The sequence below is a fragment of the Pithys albifrons genome, chromosome 9 (genome assembly GCF_047495875.1).
Source record: "Pithys albifrons albifrons isolate INPA30051 chromosome 9, PitAlb_v1, whole genome shotgun sequence".
In the NCBI taxonomy this organism is placed as follows: Eukaryota; Metazoa; Chordata; class Aves; order Passeriformes; family Thamnophilidae; genus Pithys; species Pithys albifrons.
The window spans coordinates 8,449,456-8,466,105 of NC_092466.1; the positions used below are offsets into that span (position 1 = coordinate 8,449,456).

The 16,650-nt window shown below is 36.6% G+C and overlaps 1 protein-coding gene across 4 annotated transcripts in view; it reads right to left on the bottom strand.

Moving 5' to 3' along the window:
- The window catches only part of ATRNL1 (attractin like 1), a 469,005-nt gene that overhangs the window by 349,585 nt on the left and 102,770 nt on the right, over nt 1–16,650 (bottom strand). For all 4 annotated transcript variants that reach the window (XM_071563466.1, XM_071563465.1, XM_071563470.1 and 1 more), the window contains exons 16-18: nt 8,476–8,689; nt 6,305–6,493; nt 1,894–2,112 (exon numbers count right to left, since the gene is read on the bottom strand). In XM_071563466.1, coding sequence (XP_071419567.1) covers nt 1,894–2,112; nt 6,305–6,493; nt 8,476–8,689 — 622 coding nt within the window. The remainder of the gene's footprint in view (nt 1–1,893; nt 2,113–6,304; nt 6,494–8,475; nt 8,690–16,650) is intronic.

Here is a 16,650-nt window from a genome sequence, read left to right on the forward strand (position 1 = left end):
ATTTATTGTAAATTCCTCCTGAAGGGCTGTAGACTCCCTGGTGTGCTGTTCCTTTCCCACACACCTCACTGCTGCTCTCCGGGATGAAGGATTCCCACACAGAGGCTGCACCAGCTCTGCTTCACTGCCTTAAAGAACCTGATGCCTTCCTTTTCCAGTGAAGATAAAACTAAAATACTTAATCACACTGGTAGGGTTTAAGCTTAGGGATTCTCTAAGGTGCCACAACACACTCTTTTGCCCCAAGTGTGTAAAAGGCTGACTGGAGGCACCCTCAGGTCTCTGGCAGCCCAATCCTCACAGCCAGCTGGACTCAGGCAGGAGCAGCAGGGAAGCTTTGCCCATGGATAATTCCTCCCCATTCTCCTTTGATGGATATGGAATCATAAGAAAGTTAGAGCTGAAGCAAATTCCCACAGCTGGATTTTAAAAAGTGGAAGGATAAGGTGAGTGAAAACTGATTTAGAAATAAATGGCAGTTTTGGTTAAACTCCTTGTGTAACATTTCCCATGTGAACCAACGTGAGAGGAAACACATTTGTGTTCAGTAGACAGAGATACAAACCAAATATATAGGAAACATTTTCTAGACATAAGAAACCATACATTTATGAGACCTATGGGGTTCTTGATTTTCTGATTTCTCATTTTTATAAATTTTAGAAGTACTTATAACTGTAGTAAAATGTAGATTTAGTGTGCTAATATTTCTAGCAGCTTAAGTTCAATGTTTATACATGCTAACCTCTGCCATATATCAGTAGCTCAAATTCTTTTAGTTATTCAGACTCTCTTCAAGGTAAAGAACTGAAGGATATCAGAATGAGACATAAACATGAGGCAATAACCTTGGCTCTGAGAACATTGGAAGAACTCCAGGAGCCTGAGGAAGAGGAAGTCTCACCGACCCCAGACTTAAATCCTAAGGGGGTGGAGCAGGGGTGGGACCAGGGCTGGACTGAGAGATGTGTGAACTGGGGATTGGGTTGACCCTATTATAAAAATCATAGAAACCAGTGTTTGGGGTGCACGTGCATGTCATCATGTATTCCTGTAGGCCCTAGGCCTGATATTACAGGACATTTGCTTTTTATCTTATCCCACACTTACTTGGCTCAGAGTCCTGCTTTGTTGGGGTGTTTTGGGTTTGGCCAGGTGGGCCTAAATTTAGGTTTTAAAGTTCAGCTAGGCCTGGGATTGTCAGCTGATTTAAGCTGGGCTGAGCTAGCTAACAGCTGACTTCTTCCAGCCAATAATATTGTATTCCATACCATACTACATCATCTCAAAGGGTGTAAAATCCAGGGTGTGGGAGTGGCTTGGTTCAGTTCTCCTATGGCCGAGGTACAAGCCGGACGTGATCCAGCTTTTGTCTTGGAGCAGGCCTTGCTTCTGCCCCTGCTTGCATTTTGTTTGCATTCAGGGAAGTAGAAATATTTTGTTGTTATACTTTCTCTCTCTTGCAGAGTGTCTTTTAGAGTGCTTATGAATCTAGAGTAATGGACTTTGTATTAATTGGGGAGTGGGAAATTATTTCTTGTTATATACGTAAAACATGTGTGTGTTATATTGTAGTTTCCTCTTAATTTTCTCTTTTCTGTATAAATACACGTAGTTAGTTTCAGCATAAACCTGGTTTTGAGGAGGGTTTTTTTTTCCTCTCGCTCTTTTTTTTTCCCTTGGCTGGTTGGGGGGAGGAGGAGCCTTTTCACTCTGTCCTGGACAGTTGGTGTTTTGCCAGCTCAACCCAAGACATGGGGTCTCTCACAGCATCCTTTAGGAAAATCAAATCTCTCACGCAAATGTTATTTGAATTAAAACAGTTTCTTGGTGTGCTTAAACAGAGAAATGCCTCTTATTTCATATACAAGAAAGACTGGGAGCAGACCTTACCTGGACACTGGATGAAAGACCACTCATAGTTTTTGTCCTTAGGGCAGAGAGCAGCATCGAGCACCATGTCGTTGGAGTGCAGACCCACGGGCTTCATTGGGCCCCGGGAGGAGCCCTCCAGGCACTGGCCCTTGCCAGTGTTGCTGGGGTCGTTGCACCAGCCACAGCCAGGCTGCTCCAGGCACTGCCCACACGTCCTCAGCCCGGAGCAGTTTTGAGCTTTAGGACATGGAACACAATATTAATGGCATGGTTTGTGTTGGTTTGTTTGTTTGGGGTTTGGGTGAGATTTTTTGTTTGTATTTTTAAACAAGGTGCTTGGATTTTAAAACAATTGATGAATAAACAATTTAGCATTTCTATTTTGTGCAAATTAAAAGGTAAGTAACATTAGTAAGAATATCTCAGTTTTCTTTAAGGTTGTACTTCCTAATTATATACACAGCAGGTGTTTGTTACATCACAATGCAACAAAAAAAAATAAAAATAAAGAAAAATAATGAAACAAAAATAATATTACACGTCTTCATTAAATCCCACAATAAAATATATATTCTCTGCTCATTATTGATATATAATATGCATATTACTAATTTTACTGACAAGTACAACCCTTCCAACAGGAAAACTAGAATTCAATGCAAGGTCAGTAATCCAAATAAGAGTGATAATATTATGCCAAAACAAACAGACAAAGTAAAAACAGGTTAACTCAAATACAAACCAAAAATTTATTTGCGTAGAAAGTACCCCTGGATCTCACCTGGGTATTCACCTAGAAATATGACTCAGTCTCCTCATATAGAACTTTTGAAACAAGGTAAAATACTACTTGTTGTAATTTAATCCCATTTAATTGAACTATATCTTGAGATTCTCATCAGTTAATCATGTTTCCTTTTTTAAACAGCACACTAAAAATCAAATCTTTTATACTCTACTCCTTTAGAATAACTAAATGGTCTTCCTCATATTTTAAATCTGTTTAGAGCCAAATAAAATTCCTATTCTGAAGCTACTGTCATTTCTTATTAATCAGAAATTAACATTTTAGTATCTTCAGGAACACCATTAAAGTTTCCAGGCTTCTTTGAGCTTTTTCTGCTACATCTTCATTTTTTTAATTAATGCTGTAACACTGAATCAAATTAACTTCAGAACCATTTGAACATTGATCACTGTGGGTCCCTGTCTCTTCTCACATTAACTTTATAGGCACTCAAAAAGTAAATTTTAAAGAACTACATGAATGAAAGCAAGATCCTGTCAGGAAGCCAAAATTATTGAAGTTTCTTCTTAAAAACAAGAAGGTAATTTAAAGGTTCATGGAGGTTTTTTGAAGGACATTCAAATGGCTTCTACCTGAGTGTAACCTCTTAATTTGGCTCAGCTGCTGCCAGGATGGTACATCCAACTCTTGTTCTCAGCTACCTGGACCACTCTGCTCCACAAAGGGAGTATTTGAAGCCATGCTATAAGGGGCATACTAAGCAGAATGATTTATTACTAATTTAATAAATTGAGAGCAGAATAAAGCTAGCTACTCTGACTTCAGCAACTATTAAAATTGTTTAAAAGTAGTGGAAAGTGTAAGAAGAAAAAAACACTCCACAGTCCAAAGATCCATGGAGATACCAAGTAAACAGGCAGTTAAGAATCTCAGTGAACCTCCAAAGGAGTTTTACAGTGCAAAAACTGGAGCATGAGCTCTTGCATCATTAGACTATGAAGAATCCAAATGGATGGAAACATTTCAAGTTTCCCAAAAATGGAAAAAAAGGCGTGGCAGGGGAAGCTCAACTGCTGTTGAAAATTGTCAAGTATGTGACAAATCAGTTTTAAACCATGGGAACGGAAGCTCAGTGATACAAATTTGGGGGTTTGAATACATCAGAGCAGCGGTAAAATAAAGCCCATCCATCTGTCCTGGCTGCCTTGTCCTTTCAGAGATGCACTGCAAAGGAGCCAAACAAATCTCAGGCTGCTATTTATACTCATGTTGCTATTTATAAAGCTCTGAAGTATCAGCTGCACTATCTTCATGGAAGATAAAACCAAACCAAAAGTGAAAATCCTCATATATTCTCTGCAGTGGCATTTAGCTGAAAAACTAAAGAGAGCTAACTGAGAAGCTATTGCTGATGGGAGAAGGGGATGTTAAAGCAGAAATTTTTGTTTTCTTCGAAATTCTAAGAGTGGTCTGAGATTGTTCCACAATCAGCTACTCAGTCAAAGTCATAATGGATGGAAGATGCAGAGAAGAGTGGAAATGCAAGGTTTTGGCAAGCAGCTATTAAAATGACAAAATATCACCAATAAAACAGCATTCTTCATTTTAAATCCAAGTTGTGAAAATAAATGTGAAGTTCTCAGTTGTTATATTTTTTATTTTAAATCATACATGCTTCTCTGAATTTTTTTTATTCAGTGTAAAACATCCAAACACTCAGAAATTAGTCATTTAAAATAAAAATAGAATTTTAAAAACAAGGATGATTTTTTTTTAAAGGAACAGTTACAGTCCACTCTTCAAATTAAGTAGAAACACTACCCCTTCATAACGGAATCCACTTAATACTTCATTACTTCAGCAGTAATAATGATATATTTAGCTAATCAAATTTTCAAGTCATTTAGACTAGAACAATGTCTTCATTTGGACATACGTTTTCTTGTTTAAATGCAAAATATCTGATGCTATAAAACTGTAGGAAAACTACTTACAGACACAGAATCTTGTTTTTCTCTAATTTGTTGAACAGAAAATATATTTTTGTGCAAAATTGCCTTTACATAATGATGAACTGCTATACAGCAAATCCCCTTTGCCTTATTTAATATAAACTTTTACGGACCTGACAAAAATGGCAATCAAATTAAAAATAATTTTTTTGTGTTCCTCAAATAAATCGAATCAGCATGATGTGCAAATACTACACAAACACACAAACTGAATTGAAAGTTCAGGCTGACATAATATCTGCTAGTTTAAAAACCTAAGCATCACTCATGTGGTGTCCTTTCAATTTTATCTCCAAATTTTCCATCTACTTATGTCCTGCCACAACTCACTTATCAATATTTTATAAGTTATAAAATTGATTCCTTGCAGGAGAGAAAAAAGCTTCAGTAAATGGTCATGAGAGAGAAACCCTCATATAATTATTATTATTATTCCAAATAGATGGACAAGAGTTTAAGTGTTCCTATTATTTCTTTATTCCTAGACCAAACATAGGCTGTTTTATGGTCCCAAGGCACATGTAAACCCTACTTTTAGTCCATACTGAACCTGGACACTAAAACCTGGATTGATATCAAAACTTTACAGACTAAGGCAAAAAGTTTACCAGAACAGCTGAACATGGTACAGTTTCATCCCATTGTATGACTAGTAAGGATGAAGAAGGAATCTCAATTAAGAGGAATATGGGCTTTTGGCCAGTTTAGCCTGAAACAAAAGCTTTCCTGTGCCTTATATTCGCAACCACTCAGTAGCAGCCTGGTACATATAGCCATTTTTCTCTCCTAATTTTAGAGTATCAATGGCTCCTATTATAGACACATTTTACTTAATATTTTCCTGAGGCTTAGGTGGAAATAAGTAATTGCGTTTTGGGTTTGGGAAATGTGCTTCCAAAGGGGATATCCAGGGAGCAAATTTGCTTCTTGACAAAGACATCACTTGTCTTTTATCCCCAAAGGATGAAATGATCAACCTGGAATATTAATGCAGCCTGACCCAGCCTGATCACACAGGACAAAAGTTTTCTGTACCTCCTTCCCCTGATGGCCTAACAGAATTCTTTCTGCTTCCATGGAGAGGATAAACAATCTGCAAGGGTTAATAATCAGCATTTGTAAGGGAGAAGGGTCCAAGGAAGACTATGACTAAGATAATTTGGTTTGCATTTCTGTTACAGTATTCTCAAGACTATTACTACAATTCTTATAACTTTGTTTTTATCTTTGTTTGTTAGGAAAATGGTATTTCTTGAATCCAAAAGAAAAATTAAAACAGAGCATTAAAATCTTTAAAAATTCAACACTCTTCCTTTTCTTAAAAACTTGATGTTGTATATAATTTTAACAGTATGCTGTTCCAACTCAAGCCATTGCTTGGAATGCTAACATTTGTCATACAATCAATCATGGTAACTGAAAACAATAAATAGTTTTTACCGTTTCAAAAAGACTAAATATATTTGACCATAAAAGAATTGCCTGTATTTTACCTCTACCTAGAAAACACACACTCACTGTTGACTCCTCACATTAGTGCCTATATAAAGCCATTCATCTGAAGTTGGCTCTACCTCTCATCAATGTGCTGAATCCTGTCCATAGGGATGCTCTTTAAAGCAAATGTGCCAGCTTATTTGCTAAGATGCCCATTCCCGCAGACACTCACGGGAGCAGGTGGCAGTCTGCCACTCCAGGCACTGTCCGTAGGGGAAGGAGATGATGTAGGCGTTGGAGTCGACGCAGCGCCGGGTGCTGCTGCACCACATGCACTCCATGCCGTTGCTGGTGCAGTTGGAGCACGTGGTGCGCAGGGAGCACGGCTTCTTGCATGGCCTGGCGTTCTGGTTGGGGCTCACTGCAAAAGCACCACAAACATTTGTCTTTGTGAACACAAGCCACAATTTCCTTTTGTTTCAGTCATACATTCCAAGAGAAAAATCCCTGTTGAAGGGGTTGCTTCCTTAATTAGCTATAAATCATTTCATCCAAATGTATGTTGTGTTGTATAAATATAATCATGTTTTATAAAGATTATTAAGTACAATGAGTCATATTATAGCTCTAAAAGTCCATTTTGCAGCTATTTTATCTCTATACTGGAATGAAATATTTAATATTCATTGCCTGGAAGCATCAGTTTAGTTGCTTGCACATACATGACATAAAACATGTCTCAGACTTCTATATAAAGTACAGCAAAGTTCTGGGTGTACTCTTCTTGTTAGTCTAAAAGTGTACAAACAACATTCTTCTTATTACTTACATATTCCCTAAAATTTTACCTTACAGTGTACATATGAAAGTCACTCAAATTGAAGGGCAAAGTAACAAAAGAAACTTTATTTATGTGAAGAAGATTTGGGTTTGGGGAGGGTTTTTTGGTTGGAATTTTCTGAGGTTGCTTTTTGCTCATTTTTCTCTACTGGACACCACACTCTGACTAGGTTAATGGTCTATCTTAACTCAAGAAGTCATAACTTCTTAGCCATATAAACTTGTGATTTTTGCTTTGAATTCAAATAAAACCCTTGTACTCTTATACAAGAACTAGAGTATAGTAATTTTTAGGTGGGAACATACACTGTACATAGCACTGCATTTTACACACAGGAGCACCTTGTGACACATCAGGATTAAGCTGTCCTAAGTATTGCCATTTTTTGGTACATTATTGATTCACACTCAGTATCAACCAAGTTCCCAAGCCATTCCTCATCTAGTAACATGTACACCAAAGCCCTTTACCAAGAGTGTTCCCAGATTTGACCTACTATGCATATATCCAAGATGGGGTTTGCAATAAAAAAAATTAAGAAAAAATTTTAAAAAATCAGCTGAACTACAAAATTATCCTTATTCAGTTGAAGTGTTTTGACTTCTACAGTCTTTGAAGCAGCTCAAGATCAAAAGAAAGCCTAAAAGAAGACAGCGGTAACAGATGCATATAATGTTGATCTAATTGTAAAATACTGCCTCTTAATAACATGATTTGTGTCCCACCTAGTGCATCTTCTGCATTTGGAGATGTCTCTTCCTTTATGACTGCATCTTTTACTATTCTGAGAAACATCTAGTAAATAATTAACCATTAACTTAAAATTAAGAAGTGTGTGGAAGATGAAATTTTTAGAAAATGTAGGTGATAGTTGTAACAAGTGTACAACATATACTTTGCAATTGAATTACTATAGGAGTTCCTTAGAAGAAAATGAAGGCTTGGTAAAATTGTCATTTAGTTATGCAAGTTAACAAGTTAATCATCAAATTAATAGGCTTTGTTCCCAACACACCAACAATGAAACAATTTTCCAGTTGTGTTCAAGCAATCCACAAAATAAACCTGAAGGCAAAATTTAAAGAACTTCTTGTGCTCAACCTTACAGCTATGAGAGAAAGAGAGGCCAATCAGAGAATTAAAATGCTAATTGGAACAGTCAAATGACAAACTTGTCACAAACATTATTCACAAGCAAACTTTATTCACAAGCAAGCCTAAAAGACCAAAGTAGGATTTTGGTTTTGTCAGCCTTTTAGATCATTAAAATATTCATTAATAATTGGCAAGACAGAAAACAAAACAGCATTGGTGAACACCTCCACAGGTGCCCGTTACAATTAACTGTTATCACTGTTACTTTATTAGAGACAAGTTGTAAGATCTTCTAACACAAAATGAGCCATGTAACCTAATTCTTATATAAATATTTTCTTTCAAAAAATAAAAAAGTGGGGGTTTGTAATTATTTAATCTAAATTATCCAAAAATCCCTCTTAGACAAATGACAGCCCAGCCAGGTTGCTGTTAATACCAGTAGCAGGGTGTAAGAGGTTGCTTACCCACAGGCTTCTCACACACGAGGCCATCTGCCATCGCAGTGCATGGATTGGCTTTCAGCCCTGCCACCTCTGCCCTCTCCAGGTAGGCACAGAACCCGGAGTCGTTGGGCTCCCCAGGGAGCCACTGCAGAGTCGTGTTGGTGAACGGGGACATGTCGTCCCAGCCCCAGTAGGAGATGTTGATCTTCCGCAAACCCACCCATGGGGAAATTTTCTGAGAAAGAGAAGGAAACAAATGAGAGAAATAATTAAAATGCCTTTTCTTTCTTGTTTTAAAACATTTTAAAGAATAGCTCGATGACAGCAACTTCACGTTTTCAGATTTCATCATGTTCTTATCATCTCATCCATATAGTTTTTATCTTAATCTATCTTGCTGAACATCCCCCTCCTCCCTGCCAAAAAACCCAACAAAATTCCACCCATTATATGCTTCTTTTCTACTAAAAATCTGTGTTCTGCTCAAATTCTGGTTACTATTATTTGATACAGGTCAAATGGTTATAATGAAATTGGGTTTTTCTGTTGGCTACTATACTGATTATTACTCATTGCTAGCCCAATGTGGATAACAAAATACACATAAGAAATTCAGAAAAATCACAGTTCATGGAAAAAATAGAATAAATATTCTATCCTCTAAAGTCTGTATTGCTAATACTCATCATTAGGCAATTCAGAGACAGAGATGAAAGTGGCACATTTACAATTCCAATGCCATTAAATACACATCAAATACACTTTTATTATTGATTTATGTTATAGAAGATAGTCTAGAAAACATTAAAAACATTAATTTTTAAAAAAAAATATTTAAAATTATGTCACAAATTCTACTAATTTTTATCATTTCATCTTTCCACAATTAACATGGGAAAAGCAGATTTTAAGCAATAAAGGCCTTTTCTTGTTCCAGTACACATCTACATAAACTACTTGCCCCCATCACTGCAGACACAAAAATCAAACACATTTCCTGCAGTAATCTGTGTGCTGGCAGCTTTTATTAACCCCAGTCTAAACACATGGAACAGAGATACAGAGAGACAAGGGGCTGTGACAGGTATGTGATGGCAGGTGAATGCCACAATGCCCAAACACAGCTGTCTGCACCAGACAGAGAACAGACATTGTCAGCTCCAAAGCAGATATATTGATCTGATCATGAATTAGGTTCTCCACTGATTTAATTTACAGGCCAAGGTAAGTAAAGCACTATAATATACCTAACGGGAACCTGCCACAGTTCAAGATCTATGTGCTAGTTCACAAGTGAACCAGAAGTTACTGCCATTTGCTATCAGAGTGATCTCTCATCTTTGATCTCACATCTTTCTCTGGCCACTCAAGTTTAACCCATGGCTGAAAAAAAAAATCTTTTAGCACTCTTAATTCTACATGCAAAAAGAGTATTCCTTTTTTTCCTACCCCTCTGCCTTGTTAGACCAAACTGAAATATGAAGGTTTATTGATTTTGCTTCAAAAACACCAGTGGCAAATAAATAACTTTAAAAAAAATAAGTAGGTAGATCATCCATGTTCCTGACCTTTCTAAAATTTACTCCCTATGCTCTCCTCTTCTGTTTGACCAGTTGAGAACATGATCAAATAAAAATTGCTACAACACTTAGAGACCCAAGAAAAAACTTAAATAACCCAGAAAATGAGTAAAAAATATTCCATTTCATAAGCAGTGATGCACTCTGCTCCTGTACAGCAACAAGAACATCCAGGAAATATGTCAAGTCCCTCTCTCATATCTTACTTCTGCATTTACTGCATAACTTCATTGCTATCTCAGGTGACAAACTTCCCAGGTGTCTGTAAGAGCTCCTGTATTCTGGATGCCAGAAAGAATACGATGCAATCATTCAGAGTGGAACTTGGCCATCTGGAGAATGGCAGCCAATACATCTGTGGTGTTACTTGTCGTTAGTTGCCTGGATTGCTGTCTTTGTTTATGGTCCACATGCCTCAGAAAACCTTAGATATCTACACACATCTCTGGAGTTCTCTGTAGAATGCTGAGTGTGCAGACCAAGCAGGTATAAAAAACTGTCAGGGACTTAGGCAGGATAAATTGCTGACAAACAGACCAACCCAACCCTGCATGCCTACTTTGGGATCAAGGGATTCCAGCCAAGAGAACCTTCGACATATTACTGACTGTTCCAATTGCACTGCCAAATCATTTGGCCTCAGCATCAGTATATAAAAAACAGATCCTATTCCAGGTATAGTGAGAAGTGTTAGGCCAATAATGAAGTCTGACAGTGCAGCAGTGGCATTTGGAGATAAATTCTTCTATTTGAGTAGAAGATTGTCTTGGAACCCCTTTAATGACGACAAAGTCCCAAGGAGGATCATGAAAGCTGAATCAGCCATAGCATAAAAAACCAGCATCTCTGAAATGAAAGATTTCTATCAAACCAACACATACTCATAGTCATAATCATTCTTAATAGCTGTGCTATCTGAACAGCTTACAGTCATCACATCAGGCACCTCAGATTCCATATGTACCATCTCTGGCCCTTTTCTAGCAGAGGACATCAAAACACTCTCACTGCTGAGAGAGCTATCAAATGCACACCCCCAATGCCTTGGGATGCCAAAGACAGATTAGCCAAGTAAGGCCCCCAAATGCTCCAGTGACACGCTTAATGTGCATATTCTATTATATGGCATCAACTCCAGGATGGGGTGGGCACAGGTGAAGACTGCTGGCAACAACAGACATTGTCTGTTGGAATGACCAAAGTTTAGCAGCAAAAATGACTACTGTTCTACTGCACAAAAACCAATAGGAAAAATTAAACTGTGAAGAGAGAATTCAGAAGGTTCCACATGTGGCACCTGCAGCCACCAGGGCTCTGTTTCTATCAAACTAATTTCTTCCAAATAGAAAAGCATAAATCTAGTATAAATTATCTCTCAAACTGATGAAAGGTTTGGTCAATAATATGGAGAATCTCAAAATACTTGAAGCAACTGAGGGACATCAAATGTGTCGAGTGAGATTGCCAATCCAGCTTCTTCTTCAGGCTTAAGAAGTAATGGGAGCTGAACATCCTTCACTTGAACTCTATGCTTGTTTAACGCAGAATGAACATGGGAAACTAATTCCTTTACATTTAATATCCTGCCAAAAAATGTTTCTGAAGAGGATCAGACAGGAAGGAAATGAGCCTGCCAGTTCTCTGTGCCCAGGACTTGCTGATGCAGCATTCTAGCTCACAGGCCTCTTGGAAAATATTTGTTATCAGGCCAGGGGGGTGAAAAATACAGTGCAAATCACTTCGGAAAAACACTTGCAGATAGAAAACCTTTCCCAAATGTGCCTAATTTTTTCTGTTCAAGTATACCAATTTTACTGGACGTTCAGGTGATCTTTACTCAACACATAACTGGGAAGAAAGCTGCTCCTCAGAGAATTGGAAGACTTTTTCTTTCTTTCTATCTCTCAAGGTATATTTATAAACTCCCTTTATACAAAATGTTTAATTCACTTTAAAGCAACCTCAAAAACAACCAAACTTACTCAACTACATTCTAGACAAGCTATTATTAAAAAAAAAAAAAAAAGAGAGAGAAGAGAGGAAAACCACCAAGAAGTTATCAAAGAAAAATTTCACAGTGAAAGAAAGCAATGCAATACACAGCTGGTGAGCAAATCCATCTTGGGAAAATTTGTAATGGCCTTACTAATGTTGCAATGGAGAATATAATCAAATACATCTTGAGAAATATTCCATAGCTTTATTCCACTACACCATTTACAAGTCAGAACCATCTCTAGAATATATTTCTCCTCCCATCCATATCTTTCTAGACTATTTTTTAGAACTCACAGCTCATCCTGAAAGCCATATATTTGTGCTTGAAATACAGCTAGTCACAGTTTATCTGATTTCATAGAACAATCTTCGGTAACATTCATAGCAAGTTGGCAAAAAACTTTTTTTAAGTGAGAAATCAACCTTTGTGTTATGTTAGAAAAGATTTCAGAATTATTAAATTCTGAGAAATATTCCTGGGCAAGGCTTTAATTTCATCTGGCAGAGGAGAAAAATTGCAATCATACAATGCACACCAAGAGGAAGTCATTCTGTACTCTCATCTACAGTCCTATCTAACTGAACATAAGGCCAGCTTTTAGCCCTTACAGCAATTTATTGAACACTGATGACCAATAACATCAAAAATAATTGTAATTTGCTTTTAAACAGTAATTATAGAACTATGTCAGAAATGAAAAAATGTGTCATCTTAACTAGAGAGGTGATATTTCATGTTAAATCTACTGTTTACTCAGAGAATTTAAATCAGATTAAGATGCCTTGAGATCTACAGTGAAGGGGATCATTTGTAGTCATGACACACTATTTCAGGTACTTCTGCTGCTTCAGCACCAATCTAATGAGGGCTGAATAATTTGCAGATGAGTGAAGTGAGCAAGTCTACCTTTGCTGAATAGCCAATTACCACTGAGGCTCAAAAATCTCCTGTTTCTTAATTATGCAAATTAGTTAGGGAGTACATATCGCTTTCAAAAATTTATCTCCACCTTTCCTTAAATTCCTTTTATTTTGGATCTTAACTTGTTCCGGAAGTACCTAATTTTCTATTATGTGCCTCACAGCATGTCATTAACACAACAAACCTGTCAAGAATTGTTCAAACTCCTTGATTTCTAGGAAAACAGTTGCTCTAGGATGAAACACACAATTAAACTTTGAAAATACAGTGGGCTCTTGGTGCTGATGTTTCCACAAAATTCTCAGTTTGGAGAAGGGCTAGAAGTTAATTTGCCTCTTTTTATGCACCATTATGGACAAATAACCTGCTTTCTGAGAACAGCAGCTATATGAAGAGAAACCATGCATTCCATGTGCAGCCACACTGCTCATGTCCATCCTTTAACTGAGCATCAACTCTGACTATGACAGATACTGGCACGACTCATATTTTGCAAATATTTACATAGTGAATGACACATTTTAAGCAATTGGAGCAAACCATGGTTTTTAAGTGTCTCAGTATCTATGATGAAACCTAGGTTCAATTCTTAGTATTCAATCAGTCATGCATTAGGTCATGAGAACTAAATTCTCCTGCTCCTTTTAAATTTTTCTGTAGTGCCATTGGTTTAAAAAAATGTACAATCTGGAAAACTGAAAAAAACAGAACTTCCCTAATTTCCGTCTACAAAGATTATATCTAGTATTCTTGGAGGACTTTGGTTTCTTCTTCATTTTTTTTTCCTTTATGGGGAACAATTTTTTGCTCTTCTCAGGCACCCAGAGTAAATTGAGCTTCACTTCTTGAAAGTAGGAAGACAGTTAAACTAGAGTCAATGTAACAATTCTAATATGGATACAAAGTGCTGAAATTTATTAAACTCCAAAACCACAACAGGAAAGTGAGACTGCTAGAAAGTGTAGTAAAGAGAGCAATCCAGGAAAAAAGGTAGATATCAGATTCACCACAACCACGCATGATAAAACCGCAAAAACACACAGCCCTCTGAGAATACTTTGAACTAACAAGGCACAGCATTGGTATGCAAAGCTCACTAATTAACTGCAGCCTGAACTGGAGTGTAATTTATAAAAAGATGCTTAGCCTTGTGAGCAGTGAGTCCAAGGAAAAGTTGCAAACAGTTTATATAATGAAAGGCATTGTGCAAAACCGTTCTCTTCTTTGTTTATGCTTACTACACCAAAACAAAATCTTTCTAGAATTTATTGCATGCTAACAAGAAAATTATTATTTTGAGTTAAATCCCACAGTTGCAAACAAACTCCCAAGAGAGCTAATTGCACTTTTAAATGAATATATAACATTTGAATATTAGCAGGAACAGTTAATTAACCTCATATTGCTGTTTAATCTACTTTGCAGAAAACTTCAAATCTTCCCTTTCATAATCTTTTGCTTACTAGGTCAAAAAAAGCATATAAGAAATAAACTCCCAGTGTCATTTTGCTTTAGCATGGTAATCTGCAGTCTATCCACTATGTTTACTTTGGTATTCTCTTAATTTAAATCATTTTTAATGACAAATACAAACTAGACTTTAAAACTACCAGTGGTAGTTTCAGAATACATCTGTAAAATCAACAATGTTTTGACTTCATACTACAAAGATCCTTGGTTTTTCCTTTCCTCTAGTACCAAATGAGCTTTCTCCTTACCCTTTAAAAGGAGTCAATCTATTGATTTCCAATTTACTATGGGATTAGGAGAAATTACTTATACACAGTGAGGCCTGGACAGGGTATGGAGACAATGGCAGATTCCTCCATCTGAGTCTTGCTAAAGCATCAATGAATTATTCTAAATGTGATAAAGAAATTGTCCTAAATGTGTCCCAGAACAAGGACTTTGTGTATTAGGAAACAATCTACAAAGTCACCCAATGCTTCTATGAACACTAAGAAGTTCAGAAGTCCTCCCAGACTGTAGTATTTACTATATTAAGTTTGTTAAATACACAAAGGTACCAAAGCTGCTTTTTTTTCTCAATATAAGAATACAAAATAATATGGAAATAAAATCAGAATCATATTCTTATTTCCAAGTATTCCTCTGACACACTCATGAATCCTGCTTTCTTCAGGCTAAAGGTTTTTAAGTCTTTAATATTAACCACACAAGTCAAAATACACCACAGATAAAAGAGACTAAAGGCATGATGTTCACCTTACAGCTGCTCTGACTACATTTGTGAACTCCACACCACAACCTGTTATGGAAACACGCCATCTAAAATGAAATCTCGCTCCTTAAATCATTAGAATTGCAGTTTGAGAGGAAAAGGCAGAGAAAAGAAGATCAAGAAGTTTCTGAGAGCCTCTGTCACACCTGATAACACATTTAGGCTGTCACACACTGAATAAACACACCTGGACAGACAGATATGAATGAAAGAATTTTTTTCTTTTTCTGAATGCCACTGAAAACATCAGGATAAGTCACGGTAGCATTTCATTAGAGATTCTGATAGCTAAATGATTGTTTAACCAAAGATATACTTTTAAAGTGTATACTTTGTCTACAATTGTACAAATTGTATTTGAGGTATCTCAAATTTACATCACCACATTGGCTCAGGACATACTTCATCTAACAGAGATATGCTCAGCAGGATGTCACCTTGTTCTAAGGTCTGAAATGTAAGAAAAATCTTGCTTCCAAACACTAAAAAAGCTGTTTCTCATCCACACCTCAAGCCAGCCAGGCAATATCAGTCACACCAATACTCTAGCACACTTTATTAGATTTGAAGCCCTCCTGGGCAGTATTTTAATAGGAATTTTCGGAGACAGGAAAAAAAAATAAGGCAGCAAAATAAATAATTATAGCAGTCGTGTTGCCAATATGATTTTGTTGTTTTGGTTTCAATTACAGCATCAACATTAACTTACACTAAAGAACAGACAGATAGAATGTGTTTTAAGGATTCACTAAGCACAACATCAGGGAAGAATGTCTGACATAGAATTACTTCTCACTCTTTCCTTTATTATTAACAAATAGTAATAAAATACATGTCTTTCTAGTAAAAAAAGAAATTACTTGCTCTCTCCAGGTCTTTTATTGATGGGGGAAAACCAAAAACCCCTCAAATACATAACCTATGTACCTATGTTTGCATCCCATTTTTAAAATGGAATGCTAAAAAGGGTAATTAGAGAACATTTTCTTCCACAATATATGTCCCTAAACTTTTGCTTCCAGATTCAGTATAACAAAGAATCCTTAACTATTATTTCATTCATATGCTTCTCAATTCATCTGCAGCATAACACCTTTGTAAATCACATACTAGTTTGATATAAACTTCAATTATTATTCCCAATTATCTTTCATTTTCTTGTAACTGTAAAATCCAAAGCTATGTAAAAGTTTGAGGGTTTACAGACAAAGGTTGGTTATTCTACAAAACAAAATACACACTTCTAAAAATGTCCTTTACTAAGAAGAACTGGTCTTCTTGTAATGGAATCTTGCTCTGCTAAGACATTCCACCTGAATGTTCTCTGTTGGATTTGACATTTTTGAGCACTCTTCTATTTCACACACTTGTACCAATGATGTTTAAAAACACCAATAAAAATTCAAATATTAAACTGCTAAAAAACTGAACCTGACCACCCAGGATCACGTAAT